Source organism: Cupressus sempervirens, chromosome 11, assembly GCF_028749045.1.
Source record: "Cupressus sempervirens isolate cs-2001-9-10 chromosome 11, ASM2874904v1, whole genome shotgun sequence".
Lineage (NCBI taxonomy): Eukaryota > Viridiplantae > Streptophyta > Pinopsida > Cupressales > Cupressaceae > Cupressus > Cupressus sempervirens.
The window spans coordinates 194,328,704-194,353,861 of record NC_143128.1 but is presented as its reverse complement, the minus strand read 5'-3'; the positions used below and the strand labels follow the sequence as shown (position 1 = coordinate 194,353,861).

The 25,158-nt window shown below is 31.7% G+C and overlaps 1 protein-coding gene, 1 long non-coding RNA gene and 1 pseudogene across 2 annotated transcripts; 2 read left to right on the top strand and 1 right to left on the bottom strand.

The window, feature by feature from the left end:
- Positions 1-2,298: 2,298 nt before the first annotated feature.
- LOC149528852 (uncharacterized) lies at positions 2,299-3,221 on the top strand. The gene is made up of 2 exons (XR_016359185.1): positions 2,299-2,501; positions 2,879-3,221. It is a non-coding gene; the product is annotated as an uncharacterized LOC149528852 (long non-coding RNA).
- Positions 3,222-6,254: 3,033 nt separating this feature from the next.
- On the top strand, positions 6,255-9,830 carry LOC149528851 (uncharacterized). Its single transcript, XM_089809373.1, has 2 exons — positions 6,255-9,072; positions 9,355-9,830. The coding sequence occupies exons 1-2, from the start codon at positions 6,393-6,395 to the stop codon at positions 9,693-9,695; spliced, it is 3,021 nt and encodes a 1,006-aa protein (XP_089665499.1). The 5' UTR covers positions 6,255-6,392; the 3' UTR covers positions 9,696-9,830.
- Positions 9,831-21,405: 11,575 nt separating this feature from the next.
- Positions 21,406-24,467, bottom strand: LOC149528850 (receptor-like protein 51; annotated as a pseudogene).
- Positions 24,468-25,158: the final 691 nt, after the last annotated feature.

Here is a 25,158-nt window from a genome sequence, read left to right as displayed (position 1 = left end):
TGCATTGTAATTCCAAATTTTGACTAATTAAATCATTTTTTTATTAGAAAAGGGCTAGTTTTTTAGAAAGTACATTCAATTTATTGCAAATTCTAGTCTTTCAAAATTTTGATGTAAGGTTCATAACTAGTTCAAGATTCTAGATCAAGTTGACTAACATTGATGTCCTAATTTTTTATTGTCACTTAAGACCATAGTTTGGCCCACCATGATCCTTCACATATTCAAAAGATAAACTATATTAGACCTAAACTCTAACTAAACCAAATTAAGTTAAGATATACCACTAAATAAAAAATTAAACATAGTTCTACACGTTACAACCTAACTCTAACAATAAAGAAAATAATATCCTTTACGTACAACAAATCAATCCTAAATATATTTGAGCTTCAAACCAAACTAAACTCTAACCAAAAGCATATGTTAGACTGAATCTACTATTAGGGAGAAAGCCCATCAAATACAATACTTAACCCCAATCCTAAATATAATGAAATACTAGATACTAAGTCCAATCTCCATTTTATAGATAATTTACATGATTAATTAAACAAAACAAAATTAATTTCAAGATTAATTTCTAACAATAATACTAAATGAAAATAAACCAAATGTGAAACTAAATTAAATAAAAATAAACCCAATGTGAAACTAAATTAAAGATTGACACTAAAACAAATTAAATACCATTGATAAACTCAATGGACATAAGAAAACAAATCGGTGTCAAATTTTCAAAATCTATTTGCAATATTATATTTATTAGTTGAATTATTAAAGTTTATTAAATTAAATTATTTTAAATTATATTTTATAAAGTAATATAAATATAATTATTTTTTCAATAAGTAAATTGGTTATTTTATTTGAATAATATTGTGTTCATAATATATTATATTTCAATTATTTTAATTTTAAATAAATATAATCTTTAAAATAGAATATATTTTTAAAAAATTGATTTAACAGTTAACAATAATCCACTTAGGATTTCAACCTTAGTTGGCATAATAATACTACTACCATTTCACCATCACAATGTATGCTAAACTTTTTTCCCAAATTATTTCTAATGATGAATAAGAAATAAATTGTTGGGCATAAAAATTAAAAGCTTATATATATATATATATATATATATATATATATATATATATATATATATATATGTATGTATGTATGTATGTATGTATGTATGTATGTATGTATGTATGTATGTATGTACATACGTATATGTACATATGTATATGTGTGTGTATATATATATACACACACACACACATGTGTGTGTGTGTGTGTGTGTGTGTGTGTGTGTGTGTGTGTACGCGTGTGTGTAGGAAGTGAGAGTTCTCAAGGCTTACGATATAAATATTTTTAAAAATTTCATGATAACTGCATAGGTAGAGTTTGTAATATGAAATTCTATCATTAATGTGATAACATTAAACAATATCATGAAATGTTGAGTTGGAGTTGTTTGAGGTCATAAATATAATTGCTTTAAAAATAAAATTAATACAAATGTTAAAAAACTTTGGCATACAATTTAGAATGAAGTTAGTTTTTATTTTATTTTAAAAAGATAAAAACTATAATAAAATCAAATTTCTAACCATAAAATCAAACACAATTAAATTTAACATTGTAATCATCACAAAATCTATCTCATGATAACTTAGAATTACTAAAATAAAATACATATAAACACATTTGAAAAATCTTCTTAGCTATGGAGGAAACTCCGTAGTTGCACAATCAGGAAAGTCTTAGTGCTTCACCCCTGTGAGCATCACCTAGATCCAATGAATGCTAAGTGTTCCATTTATTGTAATGAGAGATGGATTCATGTTGAATCACTACTCATAAAATATGGGTCAATGAATTTGACGCAAAATCACCGTTAAATCGTGATAACAATATCACACATAGTGGAAGTCTTTGTGTAAAATAATATATATTAGTTCCTTCTTGGGAAATTGGAAGAATAAATAAAACTCTCATCTTTTTTAAATTTCGCAAACATTAAAGCGCATAAGCACTGTCCTTATCTGACAATTTTATTTGGTGTAATTACTCTCGTTTTAATATATAAAAAACGGTCAACTGCATTTGCTGGCGCCTTCAAATTTGACTGTGCGATCAAAATGAACTGTCTGTACGCGTCTTCTTACTTATTCGATTGTCAGTAACAATTAAATAACAGGTCACGTTCCTTCCCAGCTCCTTCCGTGGAAGACTATTTAATCAAAATATTTTATTGAGCAAGCCAACGCATAGTCATCCTCATCATAATTTTTTTTTGTAAAGACCCAAACTATGCCTTTATAAATGGAATACACAGACCAGCTCTCAATCGCAATCTATAGTTTTGTCGCTAGCAGCGTGTAATACGAATACCATGGCAGGAAAAATACAGTTTATTGTGTTGTTATACACATTTATACTGCTGCTCTTCTTCTCTGCTCTCGGTGCTGGCCGCTGTCTCTCAGAGGAGAAACGTAAGGAGTACTCCGCTCTGTACCTCAATACATTGATCATAATATGGCTGAGTAGATTTTAAGATTGTATGTTGTTAAATATGACTGATATATTAGTCCCATGAATAAAAATGTAGTTACGTATAAGGAGTTCCCTGCTATCAATAGACTATATGCTTGAAGACGTGATATTTACACGGTCTTTAGACAATCTTAGATTGAAATATAAGTTATACATGTTTGTTTGCCAGAAGGTAAGTTTTACAATTTGAAGCAATTTCCTTTGAATGTATTTTGTTAATGATTCCAAAGATTAATAATAAATTAGACTAATGTCTGACCGCAGCCCTGGTTTTGCAATAATATGGACTGAGTGGGAATTTTGTAAAACTGTGCAGATAAACGTCCACGTTGCAATTCTCGTCCTCCTCCTCCTCCGCCCCCGCCCCTGCCGCCGCCACCGCCACCGCCACCGCCACCGTTGGCGCCTCCTTTGGTTCTTCGACCGCCAGAGTACAAAGCGTGCTGCCAAAATAGCTGTTGTGCAAGGAATAGTGTTTCCTTCTGCTGTCGAAGTTAATGATAGTATTTGCCAGACTTCTGTCTGCACATTGTAATATTGCAAATATGTATGGTGCTTCATTTATTTCTGTGAACATTAAGTGTTCTATTTATTTTTAATAAGTGATAGATCTGCGGAAGTACTATTTTTGAAATATGAATGAAAACTATTATAAGAAATTACAGAGTTTAATCTCAATAATAATATCACATATTGCAGATAAAAGTCTATCATACAACATAATTTATGAGCGTTTCATATAGGAGAGGTCTTGAATTCAAGTTGTTTATGTTCATACAAGATATAATTGCAAATATAATTAGGTTGTCCTATTGACATATCTTTCACATTTTGAGAAAAATTGACTCCTTGAATTCTTATCACTATAACATGGCAAAATCATTTTTAATATGTTACCTTATTTCAAATATAATAGATATTTTCTTTTAGTCATATTGAGAGGTTTTAAGTAGATGCATTATTTGCTTAAGCTTTAATAATTTTATACAAACAAATCAAATCATCTCATAAATAATCTATTAATTAGGCACTGGCTAAGGTCCATGATTAAAAAACAAAAGTCGAACTTCTTTTTTTCCCATGCAACAATATTTCACAATGTTTGTAGTCTTTTGAACTACCAAATATACAGATGACGAAAAAAAAATGCCAAAACTTTCAAGAAACGTACATTTTATATAGAAGATAGCTCCTTCCTATTTGTCTAAAAGTAAATCTTGAGGCTCAGATTTCTTTTCCAGGTGCTGGCCTCTTTTTTGAGGTTGTCCCTTTTTGTTTTGGTTATCTTGGTCTCTTTGGCTTGTTGTCTTGTAGTTTAACATGGTTCGGTATTAAATGTCTTCTTTTGTAACCATGGGGTTTCAGGATCTCATTTAAAACCTGTTTAGGTGGTAGTAGAGCACTGTGATATATGTTAAGCCACCCTGGTCGCCTTGTTTTGTCGGGCAACCTGTTTCATCTAAGGTTTGTTGTTTTTAAGTTTGACCTTCATTGAAAATTATAAGATCTGTAAAGGGTTTCAGGCACCCTTCAAAACTTGTTTTTCTTAATCAAAAACATCTAAATTTCTTGTAATTCATTCAAATAGAATTCTTATTAATTAAGGAGGGCCCTCATTTTAAGAGTATTAAAATCACTTTGGTCAAGATAGGAAGAAGCTTTGGCATCTCATCCTTTCAAATGACAAATACAGCATGAGCAACTACATAGAACATGCTACAACAATGTTGTATTGTTTTTTGCATGTTTTTCTACAATTCTCGTAAAATTTATGTTACAAGTCAGTGAATTTCTCTAACTGCTATGAGAGACAATCAGTGCATGAACCCGATCTTCAACTATTGATCGTTGTATTTAATATTGGGACAAGCTATTCTCCACAAAAAAATACCAAAACAAAACAAAGTCAAACTTTTTTTTTTTCTAGATTCACAAAAACATAGTGAATTTTCCCCAATTGTTTTTTTGTTTTCAACTACAAAATATATAGATTATAAGATCAAACACTGAAATTTTCAAAAAAATCCATGATGCTTTCGATCTTTTGAAAATTGATCAACTTCACATTTTTGTGGGAGGATAGCCGTGTCCATACTTTAATATTTGAATTATAGATGAATAATAATGATGACAGTCATTTGCCTTCTATTATTTTAATCCACCGCCAGTAGTCATAATCTAGCTATTTTGGTACCATTGTCAACGAGCCAACTAACCAAATATACATGCAGTATATTTATCAACAAACATTAGAAAATTTCTTCTATTCTAATTTTCAATTAATTAATGGAGACTAGGAAACTGTACTAGAAGGGAGGGAGCAGTAGTTGTGCAGGATTCTGTAATGTCCCCATTTTAGCAGTTGACCAAGTGTGTGCGTGTTAGCCTTGTTCTACATGGTCCCGAGGGCTAACGAAGGGTTTAATGGGATCTTGGAGTGTTTTGGCCTAGTCATTTCCAGTTTGGGCCAAAACGAAGTTGATTTACTCAGTTTCAGGCATACTTACTATTTTTAGTAAGTCGGCAGGACACAGTGCAGGTCAATTTTGGTGATTGGATTCGATACTCCTCGGTGAGAGCTTTCCGATGAGCTATCACTCGCATTATTCGGAGTCTGATTGCTAATACATTTTAATGCCTGAAGTTTTATTAAAGTAACGTCTAATTTAATTGTAAAATATTAAAGTGTTACTTTAATATTTATTTTATGGTGATGTGTACCCAAGGGAGACATAAGGGGTATTTTAATATATGTTTTATATTACACATCTTTTATCCCACATTGCCCATATGAGTGAGGGGACCCGTGGGAATAGAATAAAAGGAAGCATTTGTGGCTTCATTAGACAGGTTGAATATGAGAAGAAATTGGTGTGTGAGTTGCAGCTCCGTTCTTGGCATTTGAGGACGTCTATCCTCTCTTGTAACATTCTAGACGTCATTCCCTTGGGGTTTGGCTTTTGGAATTCTTTGTTATTGGCTTCATTATCAGGCAGTTTAGTTGTATTTCCGGCTACAGGCAGATTTGGTATTTTGCTCATATCTTCTTCACTACTTGTCCGACGCTTATGCCGCTTAGAGGGAATGGTATTATGAAGGGAGTGGATTGATTGAAGGACAAAGTATTGTAGCAGCAAGTCCGTAAGCATGGGCTGGAGTATTATGTCAATACTGCTGAAGTAATTAGTGAGTTGATAAATTTGCTATGTATTTCGTTTTATGAATTCTGAAAATAACATTTTATTAGTAGCAATTCATTTCCACTTTGCATATCATTGTAGTTTCTTTCTTGTTTATGTTGTATGATATCAATTCCATACACGAAACACAACAAACAATAAATGTTTGATTTCCAGAGTTATAAGGGGTTTAAAACATTAAACGGAGAAATAAGAAGTTGCATGCAAACTGTTTGACAAAATCTCTTTCAGCAAATTGGTTTAGTTTTTTGGGACATCCAGGGGTGCCCATTACAGATTCAACAGTCCAATATATTAAAATATAAAGTTTAGTTGACTCAAACTAGCCTGCATGTGGCGTTAATGCTCGAGTCAAGCCAATAATGCAGAGGTAGGTAGTAAGACTACCAGATCCTTTTGATCTCTGCCTTTACATCCTCCAGAAATAATATTCAAAGACTGCAGACGGTATGAAAAGACAACTTTAAAAAGGCCCATTATAATTAAGAACAAAAGAAAAGTTTCCTTGACCCAGATCACGTCTACACTGGAAGTTGAAGTTGTTGTGAAGCCACTACAACAGAATTTGTAACATATCAGATATTATCTATCTCGGCCAATGCATCTCACCAATACTCCCAGTTCGACAATATGCATCCCCTGTTCCGAACGTGCTTTGTCCTCTTTCTTTTTCTATTGCCCCCTGCCTCTGCCATTACTGATGAGAATATTCTTATAGATTTGAAGAATTCAATCACTTCAGATCCTCTAAATTCCTTGGCCAATTGGGTCCCTACTCTTCACTTCTGCAACTGGACTGGAGTTACCTGTGATTCAGCCAGAAACAGAGTCAAATTGCTTGAGCTAGCAGACATGCAATTACAAGGTGCAATCTCCCCTTCAATCGGAAACCTCTCATTTCTTACCCAGCTCGATCTCATCAACAACAGTTTTGTAGGCCAAATCCCACAGGAAATAGGGCGAATTCAAGGCCTAAAGGCTCTCTATCTTTCAATCAATCTGTTAAATGGTTCTATTCCAAGGAATTTGACTTCCTGCAGAGCGTTGCAGGAATTGAACCTGGCTGCTAACCAATTGACTGGAACAATTCCTGCAGAGTTGGGTTCGCTTACAAATCTCCGGGTCCTTAAGCTCGGCGAAAACAATCTTTCTGGTAACATCCCTCCATCCTTTGGAAATCTCTCTCAGCTAGAAACATTGTATATGGACGACCTAGATCTTGAAGGTCACATCCCACCTGAATTGGGCATGCTTTCAAGCTTGTCCTCTTTTATCCTGTTTGAGAACCCCCGTTTAACTGGCCCTATTCCCTCATCGATTTCGAATAACTCAGGCCTAGTAGAATTGGCCCTTTATAGCAATAACTTCACTGGTACTATCCCACCAGAATTGGGAAAGCTCTCTCGCCTTAGAGTTCTATATCTATGGGACAATCAGCTGACAGGCACAATCCCAGCCACACTTGCCAATTGTACACAACTGAGAGAGCTTGATTTGGAGCTCAATAATCTCAGTGGAGAAGTACCATTGGCTCTGAGCAGGCTTTCAAAACTTCAAACCCTGAGCTTATCATCCAATCAACTTGTTAGCGGCAGCTCTCCCACCATCCCCATTCTCTCTGCTCTCCTCAATTGCACTGTCTTAGATAGCCTATTGATTCATGACAACTATTTGACCGGGTACTTGCCAGAACAGCTTCCTCCAAATCTTACCCTGTTGTCACTATATAGAAATAACATAATAGGAATTGTTCCTTCAGCTATTGCCAACATAACCAACTTGAGGGATCTTGATCTGTCTTCCAATCTCCTTACGGGTCAAATCCCATCGTCTCTGAGAAGGCTTGGTAACTTGCAAAGATTACTATTGGATAATAACAAGATACAAGGAAACATACCCAGTGAGGTTGGTGAAATCAAGAGTCTTGGGAAGTTATCAGTGAGCCACAATATGCTTTCTGGAGAGATCCCTGATACAATTGGTGGTCTTCAACAGTTGACACATCTTGTGCTTAACCACAACAATCTATCCGGGAATATACCTGCAAGTTTGGGAAAATGTTACAATTTGCAATTGCTGGATCTCTCCAACAATCAGTTCAGCGGGCAGATACCTCATGAAGTAGCCAGTCTTGCTAATTTACAGTTTTATTTCAATTTGTCCAGAAATTCCTTGGAGAGATCCCTGCCTTTGGAGTTTGGGAAGATGATTCATGTTCAAGCTATTGACGTTTCAGCTAACAGGTTACAGGGTACAATTCCAGGTACTCTGGCAAGCTGTGAGCAACTTGAATATCTGAATCTTTCTTCTAATGCATTGCAAGGGCCAATACCCAATTCTCTCAGTGGATTAAAAAGTCTTGTCAGCATGGATCTGTCGTTCAACAATCTTTCAGGTTTGATCCCTGTGTCTCTAAGGTCCATGGATATGCTTCAGTATTTGAACTTGTCTTTCAATAACTTCACTGGAGAGGTCCCAAAAGAAGGCTTCTTTAAAAATTTGACATCTGCATCATTTAAGGGAAATATGGGTCTTTGTGGGGAATGGATACAATTACCAGCATGCTCTGTTCTGAATACTCGGTCAAAAGACCACAGCAAAAGAAATAGAATATTAGCATCAGTTTGTGGAACCATTGGCTTCCTATTAGTTAGTTTGTTGATTTTGGGACTAATTTACAGAAGGCGCAAGGTCAAATCGGATTCTCGCAGAGACATTTTGCCCCTGAAACTCATGGAGAACAGGGTAATTTCCTATCAGGAAATCGTTAAAGCCACTGATGGGTTTGATCAGAAAAACTTGTTAGGGACAGGAAGCTTTGGATCGGTGTACAAAGGAATTATGGATGATGGTACAGTAGCTGCTTTCAAGCTTCTTAATTTGCAAAACGAGGAAGCCAACAAGAGCTTCAACAAGGAATGCAGGGTACTGTCAGCAGTCAGGCACAGGAACCTGGTCAAAATAATATCCTTCTGTTTAGAATTTGGACACAAAGTTTTGGTTTTAGATTTCATGTCCAAAGGAAATCTTGATACACTATTGCATTCCAAGGATAACCCATTGAGCTTCAGGGAGATATTGAACATAGCAATTGATGTTATCCATGGATTAGAATATCTGCATCATGACTGTTTTCTGCAAGTTATGCATTGTGATATAAAGCCAAGCAACATTCTTATGGACCAGGATATGACAGCACATGTAGCAGATTTTGGAATTGCACAAATAATTAGTAGGTCAGATACTTCGATTGAATCAGGAAGTACTTCCACTCTCGCTCTCAAAGGATCGATGGGATACATTGCACCAGGTACTTGCTTATTTAGCTTTTTGTTTGCTTATACTCTCTGAAAATAGTATGATAGAAATATTTGTTACAAATTGTCCTTTAATAGAGGTTTTCTTAGAAACAGAGAAAAAATTGTTTTAGAAGATCATAAAACTTATCATACAAGTGCTACAAGTAAATTTAACACTTGTTTTAATTTCTCAATACAATTTATGAGAAATTATATGTAGTTTTAATTTCTCAGTACAATTATGAGAAGATATATGTGTAATCCAATTTCTTTCTCTTGCGTTCGTAATTCAGAATATGGAGTCGGTGGGAAGGTATCAACGAGGGGCGATATTTACAGTTACGGCATTATGTTGTTGGAGATGATCACTGGGAAGAGTCCAACTCACCATATGTTTGTAGGAGGATTGAACCTCCACAAGTGGGTAAACATGCATTTTCATACGAATTTGGATGAAATTGTTGGTAAGAGAACAATGGAGGAAATACGGGAATATGAAGTAAATGAGTGTCTTATTCCTTTACTTCTTGTTGGTTTGGAGTGTTCGAAGGAGTCTGCGAGTGAAAGGCCAACAGCCAGAGAGGTGGTAGGAGTGCTGAAAACTATTAGGGAAACTCTCCTTGAACCACATTAAAATCTGTGTAGTGTGGCTAGCATGTTGAGTATTTACATGATTTGGTACTAATATTCCTTTTATCATTGTACTTGTATTTAATATTTTATGTAAAATTCATATATTATTTTTATTATCAAGCTAAATCTTTATATCTTTGGCATCGTTTTACATTTGATGATGTATTATGAAAAATGATTAAAATTGTTACTACTAAACAAACATAATGAAATTCAAAAGTTATTAATAGAGATTAAATACATTATAAAAAATATAATAAGAATGAAGATAATTTTTAAAGAAAATATTTAAAGAAAAATGATTATGTAAAATATTAATTTGAATAATAGTTATTTCGATAATTTTATATACAGTGACAACAGATTTGTTAACATTATATATGTTATGTTTTAAATTAGAAAATAAGATTTCTTTAAACAATTCTAACTTGCAATTAACAATCTTTAGAAGCATTCTCTCAAGGAGTCTATCAAAGTAGAATGTTTTACTAAATGTTAATTAGAGTTGAAACTAGTCTATTTGTCTTGTGAAAGTACTCTTATACGTATCCTTTTTAGTTTTATAAATAAATGCTTCTATTTGAGTCACAATCTTTATTTAAATAAGGATAATACACAAAAAGATAAAGATGAAGCATAAGATATTATATTACTTTTTATGTAGGTAATCTTTTTAAATTTATTTTTTATTGTTGCGCCTATATCAACATATCGGCATAAGAAAGAAGAGAATTTGTGAACCCAAATAATTTTTGACATTATTTTTTTCCATAATAGCAAGCACCTCTATCATCTTCATTTTTTAGCAAAATATATTGAAAAGTGGACATTAATAAGCTAATCTAGATTTTTATCATAATAGAACTACCATCCACAATGTTGACAATCTCTTTTTCTCAACTAGTAAGGGTGCCTTATAATATAATGGAGTTTTCAAGAAGCTATTTGTAGACTTGATAAACTCATTTAACTTGTAGGAAAGCTTAAAAAAGATTGAGAGTACTTCAATGTGCTTTTAATAGTACATTAATATGGATGAGCATCTTTTTTCCAATAATCTTGATGATTTAATTTTCACTTAGAATTACAAGCATTATACAACAATACTTGTTCCTAAAAAATTTCAATGAAAAGATATGCCTTCACATTCTAAATTAATTAAGTGCAATTTGAATCACAAACATATAGTATATTTACCACAAAAACATCTTCTTAAAGTTCAAGTTGAAGCATGAATGAGATATAAAAATAAATTAAGAAAATATTATAGAACAAAATCTTCATCATATTAATAAAAAATTGATATTTATCTAATTTAATTATTTATTCTTAGGTCCTTTTGTAGATGTCCTCCATGGTTAAATCCACTATTTTTGCAACCCCCATTTGCAAAATCTTCTCAAAGCCCTATGAACCATTGATTTGAAAGCCTCTTAAGAAAAGTTGAAGCGGGCACAATCACATATTTTTTGTTAATTATTTAATTCCTATTTTACTATTTCATAATATTTTTCTTTCTAGGTAAACAAGTTAAATTAGGTGGCATAATCATTTGATATTTTTTTATTAAATTATTGATTAATCTTATGTAATATTACAATTGAAATAATCATTTCTTATCCTTATATTCTCTATTTGTTACATGAGTTCTATTCTTATTGTATTTGGCATTGACAACTAATCAAATTTATATTCTTTTTTATTTGCAGTTTTGATTTTTGATTTTTGTAATGTTTATTTGTGAAAATTTTAATTTCTAAAAGATTTAAAATTAATTTAGTTGAACTTGATTGACTCATATAATTGGGGTCTTGTAGTAGTGGATTTTAAACCACTACCAAATATTTTAGCATGCTTCCTTAATAAATAAAATAAACATTTTATGATTTTTATTAATATTTATCATATTAACTTTGATAATACTCATTCCTATAAATTATTGTATACATAAACAAGTGAAAATGTAAGAAAATAGTTATTAATAAAAAATAAAATTATCAGTATAGTGTTAAAATATAGTACAATTATTTTATATTAGCAAAGATCATTGTAGTATTTATTACAAATGTTTTTTCATCCACATAAGTTAACTAGCAGTCACATGCTTTTGTACATGCAACGAGTGTGCCGATAGGAGATGAGATTTAAGAGAAAAATTTTGAATGAACATTAAATAATATAAATATAAGTTTTGTTGAAATGAAAATACAAAAATAAAAATTTTGAAGATTAAAACATAGATATAAAATTTAGAATATTTAGGAAATTTTATATTGGTTAAGAAATGTGTTAATAATTTCAATATTTACAATTAAATTCAATTTATCAAATATGAAAAAAATCATTTAAAAAAAAACCCATCAAAAAATTTATTATGAAAAATTAGTAATAGAAATACAAAAATAATAATATGAAAAACAGCGACATCTCTAACAAATATTCTATTGACTAAATAAATTATAGAAACTGAAAAAAATAATATTTAAAGAAAAAATTAAACTAATAAAAAAAATTAATTTAAAGTAATTTAAAAAATAAAACTTAAATTAATTTAAAAAATCAAAAGTTTAATAAATAGAGATCACAACATAATCTAATGTGGAGATCACAAGTAATTATTTTTTAAATAAATAAGAAAAGAAAAATAATAGTTAAAAGCGGATATTTAAATTATAATCTTATGTGAAAAAATTAGATTATTAATAATTTTTAATTTAAATAACATAATATTTACTAAAATCTTTTAAATAGATTAACAAATATTATTTATTTAAATTAAATTTAGTAAAAATAATTAGTTAAAAAATTCATCAAAAACTCTATTATTATTTTTAAATATTTAAATATTTAAAATAGAATGATAATTCTTTAATCTTTCAAAATAAAAAATTAGATTTATTATTTTGTCAAAGTTCCATAAAAATAGTAGTAGATTTGTGTGACATACAATGTAATATTTAAGTAATTTCAAATATTCAACTTACTATCAAATGACCTTACCTTTATTTTTGTCTAAATTAGGAAGTTATTTTCTTATTTTATGATTATTTTAAAATAATTTTGAATAGTTGAAAAATAAATATTAAGGTGATTTTTTAATAAAATGCTCTCCATATCAATATACAAATTTTAAAATTTTAAATTCTTTTATTTATCTATTATATTGACAATTTATTAATTATAAAAAAAATTATTACTTAATATTTTTTTACAGTTGTTATGCAACAAATATAAATCACTATGTGACACTTATCGTATTTTCCATAGTTGATACTATTGTAATCATTTATAGTACTAGTTATATAGTGGTGGCTCCTAAATATTGGGTGTTATAGGAGTAGATTTTCAGGAATCACTAGTTCTATTCTAAGGCTTTTTCATTTCTCATAGTCACATATGATATTTTTTTTTAAAAATCATATACCTCTACATTCATATTATCCTTTCATAGAAGTTTTATTATTTATTTATTTTTTATATGGCAATGTTCAAAGTCATTAAAAAATATCATTAAAACTCCACAAGCCACCATGTGCCACTTGTTTTCAATACAAAATGCTTCATCTAATTGAAAATAAAACATTCATTTTAAGAATGAAATATTTTATATATGACTTTTTTTAAGATAAGAAAGATAAACCTAAAACTTCAAGCTCACAAATTAAAATTTTATCGTAAGTTCTTGTCTACAATATTTATTATATACATTACTAATTAAAAGAAAAATAAATTTAATATTAAATTATATATCAATTAATTATTCATAAATTATAAAATTTGTCAATCAATTATTTTGTAAAAGCTAAAACAAAACGCTTTAACATCATTAAAAAATAAAAATCATATGAAGCTAGGGTTGTTCGTAAATATATTCTTAGGTTATTGAATTTTAAGTTATAAATGGAGGAGTGGGGTCATACTTCTTTTTAATGAAATCTTTCTACATATGTCCTGTTTCGATAAGCTATTACCAAATTACTATAGAGCAGTTAATTTCTTATTTTGCAAATTTTTCCTTTGCAAGGATTCTTCGACTATAACTTGGGTAGGAAAGAAAATTTCTTTCACGAACATGTGCATTGCCTTCTTTGAACAATTCAACAATAGAGGAACATCTGAGGTTCAACAGAAGTAGTTAGACAATCTTAAGATTTAGTCAAGGTCAGTACTTTCCATGTGTTCAACTATTCCAGTGTTTCATTATAAACTGATGCATGATGCTCTGATGCAGGAGCATCTTGCATGGGAAAATTAAATTATTAAAAAAAAAAAAAAAGAAGAGAGAAAATTTTTTTTTTTGTGGAGGAGAGAGAAAGTGACGAAAATAGAAGGAAAAATAATTTAAAAATAAAATAAGGGAAAAAGGAGAAAAGAGGAATTTCTATTTTCAAGGTGCATAGGTGGCATAAATAAAAAAATAGGAAAAATAGTTGTCATTCCATTAATCGAGGTGTGTAGGCGGCAACTTAGAAGTTTGTGAAAAGATCCTTAAATCATGTATTTAATATTTGTTGGGTGCTTAGTTGTATTTGGGTGAGAATTTAATATTTATTTAAAGGTAGTTGTATTTACCTTTTATCCCACATTGGTTGTGTTTGTAATGTCTTGGGTTAGAAGTGCCTATTTAAGCAAGGCTTATTATCATTTGTAATCAAGTTCAAGAAATGGAAGCTCTTCTAATGGAAGTTCGAGAAATAGAAGTTCTTGAATTGTAAGCTCTTCAAATGTAATCTCTTCTAATGAATTTCAAGTATTAATGGATGCTTTATGAAGCATTTTGTCATCTCTCTATCTCCATATTGTTGTGATCTTGGTTGTGAGTTGGTATGGGTGGCATTTGGCCCGTCATCAGTGGTATCAGAGCGGGAGTTCTTGAGCATGTGGACAGATCGCCGAAAGTGAGACAGTTTTCACCAAGACCTTGAGTTGGGTGAAGTTTGTCAAGAAGTTCTTGATTGTGTAGACAGATCACCAACTGTGAGGCAGTTTGTACAAGGTTCTTGTTTTGGATGAGATTTGTCTTCTAAAGACTTGATTATAGAGAAGAGAAAGAAGAAGATGACTTTTGTGATTGGATGGATTATGAGGATTCCTCGACTTAAGAAATTTAGAGCAAGAAATCAACAATCATTGCTAGTTGATTTACAGAAGCAAGTGAATGAATTGGAAGCTGAGTTGCGAAAACGAAGAGCATGTCACTAGAAAAGAGATGTTGATAATTTCTTAGATGTGAAAAAGAAAGATGATCTAGTAGAAGAGCAAGTGGATGAAGAAGAAATCATTTGCGAACCTAAAGTTGAAGAAGATGAACGAGAAGAGGAAGAGCATGAAGATAACCAGATTTGTATGCCAAAAGAAGATGAAAATGATTTGAAGATTGCAGCAATGGAGGAAAAGTATAGTGCCTTAGTTGGAGATCAAGCAAGTGGACTAGTTACATGCATTGTTTACGACATGAAAGAGGCAAGCAAAGATGAAGATGTCAATGAGGTAAATTCTTATGAATCATGAGATGTTGTCTTTGATATGAGTTTGAAAGACATTGGTTTGCATGAGAATCTTGTTAGTCATGTGTGGTATGCAAAGGAAGATTGGTATGGTGCTACTAGGTTTATTACAGGTGTGATTAATTCAATAAGATTGGATGAGGATGAGAGTTATACTTGGACATAGTTCATTGCAAAGGAAAAATTTCAGCAACAGACACTTGTTCCGACTAGGTGTTGGAAAAGAAGAAAGAAAGAAATATATCGGCACTAGATACTTGTTCCAGCTATGTGTTGGAGGAAGAGAAAAAAATGTCAACAGTGGCTACTTCATTTGGTGAATCCATATTCACAAAATTTTCCTACCATGGGAGTCGGATGCAGGAGCATCATGCATCAGCAAAAAAAAAGTGGAAGATTTGTATGTTGGTTTTCTTGTCCCTATTGAGATGGAAGTTTGTGGTGAAGATGAAGATGGTTCTATTTCTCTCTTTTGAGATCAAAGTGTGGGACACACTTTTCTATCTACCAAGGGAGTCTGATGTAGGAGCATCTTGCATGAGAAAATTAAATTATTAAAAAAAAAAGAAAAAAAGAGAGAAAACAAAAATTGTGGAGGAGAGAGAAAGTGACGAAAATAGAAGGAAAAATAATTTAAAAATAAAATAAGGGAAAAAGGAGAAAAGAGGAATTTCTATTTTCAAGGTGCATAGGTGGCGTAAATAGAAAAATAGGAAAAATAGTTGTCATTTCATTAATCGAGGTGTGTAGGTGGCAACTTAGAAGTTTGTGGAAAGATCCTTAAATCACGTATTTAATATTTGTTGGGTGCTTAGTTGTATTTGGGTGGGAATTTAATATTTATTTAAAGGTAATTGTATTTACCTTTTATCCCACATTGGTTGTGTTTGTAATGTCTTGGGTTAGAAGTGCCTATTTAAGCAAGGCTTATTATCATTTGTAATCAAGTTCAAGAAATGGAAGCTCTTCTAATGGAAGTTCTTGAATCGTAATCTCTTCTAATGTAATCTCTTCTAATGAATTTCAAGTATTAATGGATGCTTTATAAAGCATTTTGTCATCTCTCTATATCCATATTGTTGTGATCTTAGTTGTGAGTTGGTACGAGTGGCGTTTGACCCGTCATTAGTGGTATCAGAGCGGGAGTTCCTGAGCGTGCGGACAGATCACCGAAAGTGAGGCAGTTTTCACCAGGACCTTCAGTTGGGTGAAGTTTGTCAAGAAGTTCTTGATTGTGTAGACAGATCGCCGACTGTGAGGTAGTTTGTACGAGGTTCTTGTTTTGGATGAGATTTGTCTTCTAAAGACTTGATTATGGAGAAGAGAAAGAAGAAGATGACTTTTGTGATTAGATGGATTATGAGGATTCCTTGACTTGAAAAATTTAGAGCAAGAAATCAACAATCATTGCTAGTTGATTTGCAGAAACAAGTGAATGAATTGGAAGCTGAGTTGCGAAAACGAAGAGCATGTCACCAGAAAAGAGATGTTGATAATTCCTTAGATGTGGAAAAGAAAGATGATCCAGTGGAAGAGCAAGCAGATGAAGAGGAAATCATTTGCGAACTTAAAGTTGAAGAAGATGAACAAGAAGAGGAAGAGCATGAAGATAACCAGATTTGTATGCCAAAAGAAGATGAAAATGATTTGAAGATTGCAGCAATGGAGGAAAAGTATGGTGCCTTAGTTGGAGATCAAGCAAGTGGAGTAGTTACATGCATTGTTGACGACATGAAAGAGGCAAGCAAAGATGAAGATGTCAATGAGGTAAATTCTTATGAATCATGGGATGTTGTCTTTGATATGAGTTTGAAAGATATTGGTTTGCATGAGAATCTTGTTAGTCATGTGTGGTATGCAAAGGAAGATTGGTATGGTGCTGCTAGGTTTATTACAGGTGTGATTAATTCAATAAGATTGGATGAGGATGAGAGTTATACTTGGACAGAGTTCATTGCAAAGGAAAATTTTTAGCAACAGACACTTGTTCTGACTAGGTGTTGGAAAAGAAGAAAGAAGGAAATATATCGGCACCGGATACTTGTTCCAGCTATGTGTTGGAGGAAGAGAAAAAAATGTCGACAGTGGCTACTTCATTTTGTGAATCCATATTCACAAAATTTTCTTACCATGGGAGTCAGATGCAGGAGCATCATGCATAAGCAAAAAAAAATGTGAAAGATTTGTATGTTGGTTTCCTTGTCCCTATTGAAGTGGAAGCTTGTGGTGAAGATGAAGATGGTTCTATATCTCTCTTTTGACATCAAAGTGTGGGGACACACTTTTCTATCTACCAAGGGAGTCTGATGCAGGAGCATCTTGCATGGAAAAATTAAATTATTAAAAAAAAAAAATAAAAAAAAAAGAGAGAAAAAAAAAAAAAGAGAGAAAAAAAAAAAATTGTGGAGGAGAGAGAAAGTGACGAAAATAGAAGGAAAAATAATTTAAAAATAAAATAAGGGAAAAAGGAGAAAAGAGGAATTTCTATTTTCAAGGTGCATAGGTGGCGTAAATAGAAAAATAGGAAAAATAGTTGTCATTTCATTAATCGAGGTGTGTAGGTGGCAACTTAGAAATTTGTGGAAAGATCCTTAAATCATGTATTTAATATTTGTTGGGTGCTTAGTTGTATTTGGGTGGGAATTTAATATTTATTTAAAGGTAGTTGTATTTACCTTTTATCCCACATTGGTTGTGTTTGTAATGTCTTGGGTTAGAAGTGCCTATTTAAGTAAAGCTTATTATCATTTGTAATCAAGTTCAAGAAATGGAAGTTCTTGAATTGTAAGCTCTTCAAATGTAATCTCTTCTAATGAATTTCAAGTATTAATGGATGCTTTATGAAGCATTTTGTCATCTCTCTATCTCCATATTGTTGTGATCTTGGTTGTGAGTTGGTACGAGTCGCGTTTGGCCCGTCATCATAAACACAGCTTTGACAGCTGTTGGAAAAGTTTGTATAAAAACTAAACATTGTCCTTTCACACTGGTATCGATATTTTCGCTATAAATTTCATCTAGTTGTTTCAGAATTTCTTGTGAACTTCTAAATAATCACCATGGCTCTCAAGGTAGATTTTCATGTGTTGAGATTTGAAGTTATACTGCTTCTCTTTTTCTTGTGTTACGGTGCTCAAGGTCGATATCTCTCAGGAGATCCGATGATCCCTACTTTATCACATGCTTATCAAATTTCTGGTATGGTTGAGTATAATCTAAGTTACCCCTTAGTTTTTTAAAATTGTTTCACAATTTTTATAACTCAAATTAAAATAACTTAAATTAAAATAATGGATGGCAGCGTCGACAGCTAAGCGAAATCAAAGCGTGCTGTCAAAATAGCTGTTGTGCGAGGAGAGGAATGTCCGTTTGTTGTTTAGAGAGTGGGTAGTATGTCTGTATATTTCTACACAAGTCTTCAGAGTTATACCGTGAATATTGTCATTACAGTTTTATATTGATAGAGAGTTCAATAAAAATATATTATTAAAAATAATTCAATTGCATAAAAATCTTTTTCCTTTGTATTGGTCATAATTGGCGCTTTTCAAAAATCCATGAGAAACTAAGCCAACCAAGATGAAATTCCTACCAGGTCTCAAATGGCTTTTTCAATTTTAACTTGCTTTCTTCAATTCACAATAATGGATTAAATGAAAATTCTTATTAAAAAATATTATTTAAATAAATTCATTTTAAATATCTTAAATACAAGTACATTAAAAAATATGAAGATAACTTCAATAAAAACCATTTTTCATATGTTATAATTATTTTATTTTTGTTTGAACTAATTTTATTCAGATTAATACATGTTAACATAAATATTATATTATATTATTTTGCAAATATTTAATATTTTTATATACCAATGATAATGGAAATTTCGATTTAAAAGTAAGGGCATCAGGTTCTTCACATTATCACAATTTAAGCTCTATCTCTTGTTAACTTTTTAAAAAATATCCTCGGACAAAATGTCGTCTAATTGTAGTACTTGACTAACAAAATATGGTCTAATTGTAGTACTTGACTTACAATTTAACAATATACTTTAGATAAAAATGTAAATTTTCATGCGTTCATGAATCTAAATGTTCATTTTGATGTTTGTAATTATGAAAAGAAATATTTAAATTGTTTGTGTATGTATGAATAAATAATAGATAATTAATTATGTATATTGTGTATTAAATACATTTGTAGTCTTGAATAAATAACAGAGCAAACAAATATGTGATAATTAGATTTAAGGATCACTACTTAATGTTCAATCATGATAAACACAAAGTTTAAGTTTATAATTTATCTATATGAAAATAATAGAGATAACCATAAGCTTTAAATTAGTACAATCACTATTCTAATGAATGCAATATATAGTACAAGTGCTACATTGCAACATAGTTCTTGCGTTGACAAGGGAACTTTGGAATATACAAAGAATCTAGGAGAGTAGGAAGGAGAAACATAAGGTCAAGCTATAAAATATCAATGAATTAAATTTACATCAAGCAAAGAAAAACAACAGAGCACCTTTTCCCTCTTGTTGTGTAAATTTATCAAAGTAGAAACTTAATTAATTGAATTTAGGAACCTAGTGATATCATTAGCTTAATTGAATTGATGTTCATCAGTAATAAGAAACATATTAAAGCATAGATTATGCAACATTATTGCTTGGTAAATATGGTGTGGAATATATAGCAATAATTTATCATATTATATTTCTAAATTGTTCGTAAAAGCTTAGATATTGCAGATATTTGGTAAAAGGGAGGTTCCTAATCTCAACCAGATAGCATTTAACGTGTAAAAATAAAGTCACACCAAGGCAGGTATATGATACTCATGCTAGCATTACTCGTAAAGTACTATGAAGCTCCTACCCTCAATAGCATTCTCAAGACTTGGTTGTGGCCTTCTTGAGCAGTTGTTGTTATTGCACAACCTCTGAATAGTTTTTGATTGACATCTATACCAGCTAAGAGGGGAAAAAATCATATAACAAAAATTAGTTGGTTCTAAAAAAATAGATCTATATCTCTATTCTGAAGATGCATATAAACAAAATTCATGTACATGAGAGCTAATGTTAACAAAACAATATCCATTCAACATGTGCATCAGATAGAGATGACTAGGATTATAGATAATAATTAAACCACAAGAGAAGATGAAATATTTTGAGGGATAATCTAGATATGATTATGTCTCATTAGGAGTTACTACATTAATATAAGTTTAATCCTTGAGACAACAATCAAACCTAGACTCTAGAGCCAAAGACAAAAAAAACTTCTACTTCAAAATAGAGAAAAAACCTTTACTTCAAAAAGTCTATGGTTGCAATCAACATCCATGAAAATATTATGGCATTACATTCAATGACTAGAAACTGATAGTACCAAAAATTCCAAAAAGACAATATAAGCACAATATCACAAGGCATACCTAAAGGTAGACCAACAACTAATCTAATTAATTTTAAGTGCATTGATGTATTTGTACACCAAATGTACCAAAATGACTTGAACATTGACTACCAACCTACTCAAGAAATGGGAGAATAATGATATAAATGAAGAAACAAGATAATAGCTTCCTAAAAAAAATTAAAATAAAACCTCTTACATGTACATAGTAGTTTATCCAATATACTTTCAGAAATTCATAAGGTACCATGAGAGACAACAAAATTAAATGGAAACTGTAGTACTAAGTTTACTTTTGACACAAGGCTAGTAGTTTTATGAGTCTAAGAAATTAGAAGTACATGAATTTTGTGCTTTTGGGATTAATGACTACTTGTTATTGAATATAGAGTTCCCAAAGACATAGACTTCTTGGCCAGGAATGAAATAAATGATGTTCAAAGGAAAATGACAATGTTAATTTTGTGGAATCATATGCCTCTGACCAAGCTTCCATTTTAGTTGGAATTTAAGCCCTAACCTTCTTTAACATATGTTTTATAATATAAATCCCACTAGCAAAAAATAAATAGCTAGGAATAAAAAGCTAAGATCACATGTCTAAAAACTTAAATATGCCCACCTCTATTAAAAAAACTAAATACAAGTTACAAGATACAACCAACTAGATATCAACTCTAATAAGCTACAAAAGCTCACTCTAAGATACAAAATACACATATAAGAACTTAAAACATAGGCACAAAATTGTCTCTATCCTAGAATAGATCTAACACAAACTCTTCAATTATGTCAAGTAATTAAAAATGGATTTATCAAGTCAAGTGCTTCTTAAATCCAAATACACAATAGTTGACATTTTAGAAAATGAAACGGGTATGGGACTTGATAGATTATATGATGCAAGCATATGATCCAAATGCAAAAGCTTACCATGACTAGAATCTATAGATTGATACAACTGATTTGAACTCATATCAAGGGTTCTCAAATGAAAAAGGCACCCCATTGAAGAAGGTGTTAAGCTCTTCAAAATATTTCTAGAGAGATCTAGATGGAAGAAATATTTTCATGTCGGGTCTTGGGCAGAAAACATGAGAGATTTATCCTTGAGATTGAAACATCTCTAATATTCTTTAGATTGATGAGAATAATAATAGGAAGACTAACATTCACAAACATATATGATACATTCATTTTTGTAAAGTTTTGAAACCTACTAAGCCATACACCAATCAATCCTTGGATAGATTGAGCCTCGAGGGTCCTTCTCAAGATGGAAATGTAGGTAATCTAGATAGTAATTCAAAAGCTTGGCAAGAAACCTTAATGGATAAATGGGGTAGTCCATGAAAGTCAATTAATGATGTTTTAGTAAGGCCTCCATAATGTCTTGTGTCATTTTTACTTTATGAGAATAACATTAGAGTTGTAGGGAGAAAAGTTGTTTCGATGGTTTTGCAATGTTTCATATTATGATTCTCCATTGGTTAGGTGAGCAAGGATCCTTTACCATAAAAAGCCTAAGAGATTTTAAAACAACCAATTGCTTAGCATTCAATGGCGTGCCTGAAGAAAATGTGGGACTTTCTAGGCTCTTCATGGGGGATGAAGCTGAATCATTACCCACAAGAGTGGACGAAGGTGATTTTTGTTTAGACTTTGATGGTAATTTAGAGATGGGGACTTACAAAGGGATGATGAAGGAGAAGAAGAAGAATTTAGAAATACAAAGCAATATACTTAAAGCATAAAGAATAATCTTGTATAGAGAGTGCACTTTTTTTTCAATAGAAAAGATATTGCAATATGTCCAACTACTATTCAATAAATGTCATGTTGAATAAAGTTTACATGTTCACCCACTCTGATCTCAGGAGTACAAAAATTAGAAATTTAATTACAATATTATTGCAAGAACACAAAGAGTACTACATCAAATCTAAATCAAGTAAATAGATTAGTAAATGAAACAAAAAAGGAAAAATAGTGTAACATAGGATCTTCTAATTACAATATCAAATTTCATCAAAAATCCAAACACAAAATATCTCTGCAAAGGTTTAATTTAAGAAAGAAAAAAAGAATGTTAGTTCTAGTACAAGATTCATTCCACCAGAGAATACCATAAGGTCTTAAAATGGGAAAGCCTACGTACCAGTTGGGCTTGAAATATTGGTTTGAGTGAAACCTCAAAGGAGATCTACTTCTCTTTGATTGATTGGGGGGATGATTCTGAAGGGAATATTGATTCAAGTGAAATCTTGAAGCATATGTATTGTTCTTTGATTGTTTGTGTGGATGATGATGTTGTTGGGGGAAGAGAGCAAAAATGAAAGTGTACTCCCCTAATTATTAGTGTTGTGCCTAACTGAGAAATGAGAATGTCAAATTGTCTTATCAACATAATATGGTCGAGAATGTTACAAAAAATTACGTAAAAGAAGGGAGCTATTTTGAATGGGCATAATATGCTTCATAATCAATCCTTTGGCTATCACTTCATTTGACACTCTCCTCTCTAGAATAGGAATAGAAAATATCATGGAAAAACTAGCTTTGCAAGAAGATGCAAAAAGATAGAAGGAAGTTTTACCAAACTTGATGAGAAAAATAGGACCCAAGAACCATGCATAAAAATTTACAAATATACCACATTGCATGAAGAGGAAAAAATGTAATGGTCATCTGTTTTGATTAAGTAAAAATAGGTTTTAAAGGACTCCAAACCTTTACAACAAACAAAAGTCTAGAGATAAATCAGAGATATAAACATCAGAGAAGAGTAGTACATGACAACATGAAAAAAACCTCCCAAAAGAAAAAACATGAGGTCACTCAAGGTAGATCTAGAAAAGATAGAAAAAGAATAGCAAAAGAACAAAAATCGATCAGCTAAGAAGTCTTTATCAAGTCCACAACCTTATTTTCTAGAATATGCATATTATTAGCACCAGCCTTCACCTTGTCCTTCTTACTAACATCCTTATTCTTCTTAGAATAAGCACAGGTACATTTACTTGGTCCCTGAGTTTCTACCACTAGAGGGGAGTCTTGCCCTTTATCAATCTCATTCCTCTTCAAGAGTTTACTCACATTGTCCACCATCTATTTGAACAATTTTTCCGAATTACTCAGTTTAGCATCCATTTTTGAAACCTTCCCCTAAATACCACTTATTTCTTTATCCATCATCCTTTGTTTGGCCTCAAGCAATGGTATCTTATGCATGATATTTTTAACTTCTTCTGCATTCCTAATAACCTTCGAAAGTCTGTCTATATTTTGGCCCAATGTACCCTCACCTCTGGCAGTTTTGCCGACTTTCTCCATTTCCTTGCCTAGTAGCTACATTTGTTGCTTAAGGAAGCCAATCTCCTTCAGAATTGAACCTGGATTACCAAAAAGACCCTTGGAAGACCCAAGCCCACCTTCAATATTTTCATCCAAATCTGGAATATGGCCCTATTCTCCACCATCCTCATTATTTTAGTCCCCATTCTTCCTAGCCTGTGACCTATCCTCCTATCACCTTAAATATTTTCTTTTCCTTTCGAGCCAGTGAGCCAGAGGCTCATCATCAAAGGGAGGAGAGACCCAATCATCTTGAATTCCCTTACTACTCTTTCCTTTACCTCCACTCCAATTATTATAGTGGTCTCTCACTAATTCCTCCATCAAGTTACTCTCCTTGTTAGAATCACCTTCCTCAACAAACATTTTCTTCCTTTTGGAACTACCACCCGAGCCCTTTTTCAAACTACCCAAAACCCCTTCAGCTTCATCTTGGGTATTAGAGTCATAGCCCTTATCCAAGATACTCCCTTCCATATCCTAATCATCTATTAGGTTCCCTATCACCATCTATTATTTTCTTGTTAGGAATGAAGGTCCTCTGCAACAATGCTAACCTTAAGACTATTGCCTTGATTTTTTCCTCTTCTCTTGCCTTGACACTTGTGAAAGCATTGATTTGCATGGTATATAGGTAACTATCAATGAGTTTTTTCAATTAAGGAATTAAAAAAATCATAATTGAACCTTAATGAAAGACAATGAAACATTGTGGTTGGTAGAAAAATAAAATTCATTACCTATTAAGTCTGAGCCTGAGAAATGGTTCTTGCTACATAAGAACTAATAAGCCACAACTCTTATAAGGATATTGCTCCTAAAACTCAATTGGAATGATGTTATCATAAGTAGTAGGGTTTTATAATAGGGCAAAAAACCTATGACATAATCCTAGGAAGGAGAATGAGCATTGAAATGAGGCCACCAATCCAAGGAATGATGAGAGATGGAAGGGATGGTGGGATAATGAAGTCAATAGAGCCATTTTAATAAATGCATTCAAGAGAAACCATTCTAGTAGATGGTTAGATGACCTAAACATCACATACTAAAACTTGAATCCAAAACTAAAAGTGTTAAACTATCAAAGTTGATCCACTTATATCAAGCTTAATTTTTACCGTAGTGTGTGATATTTAAGAATGGTAGTGGATAGCACACATATGAG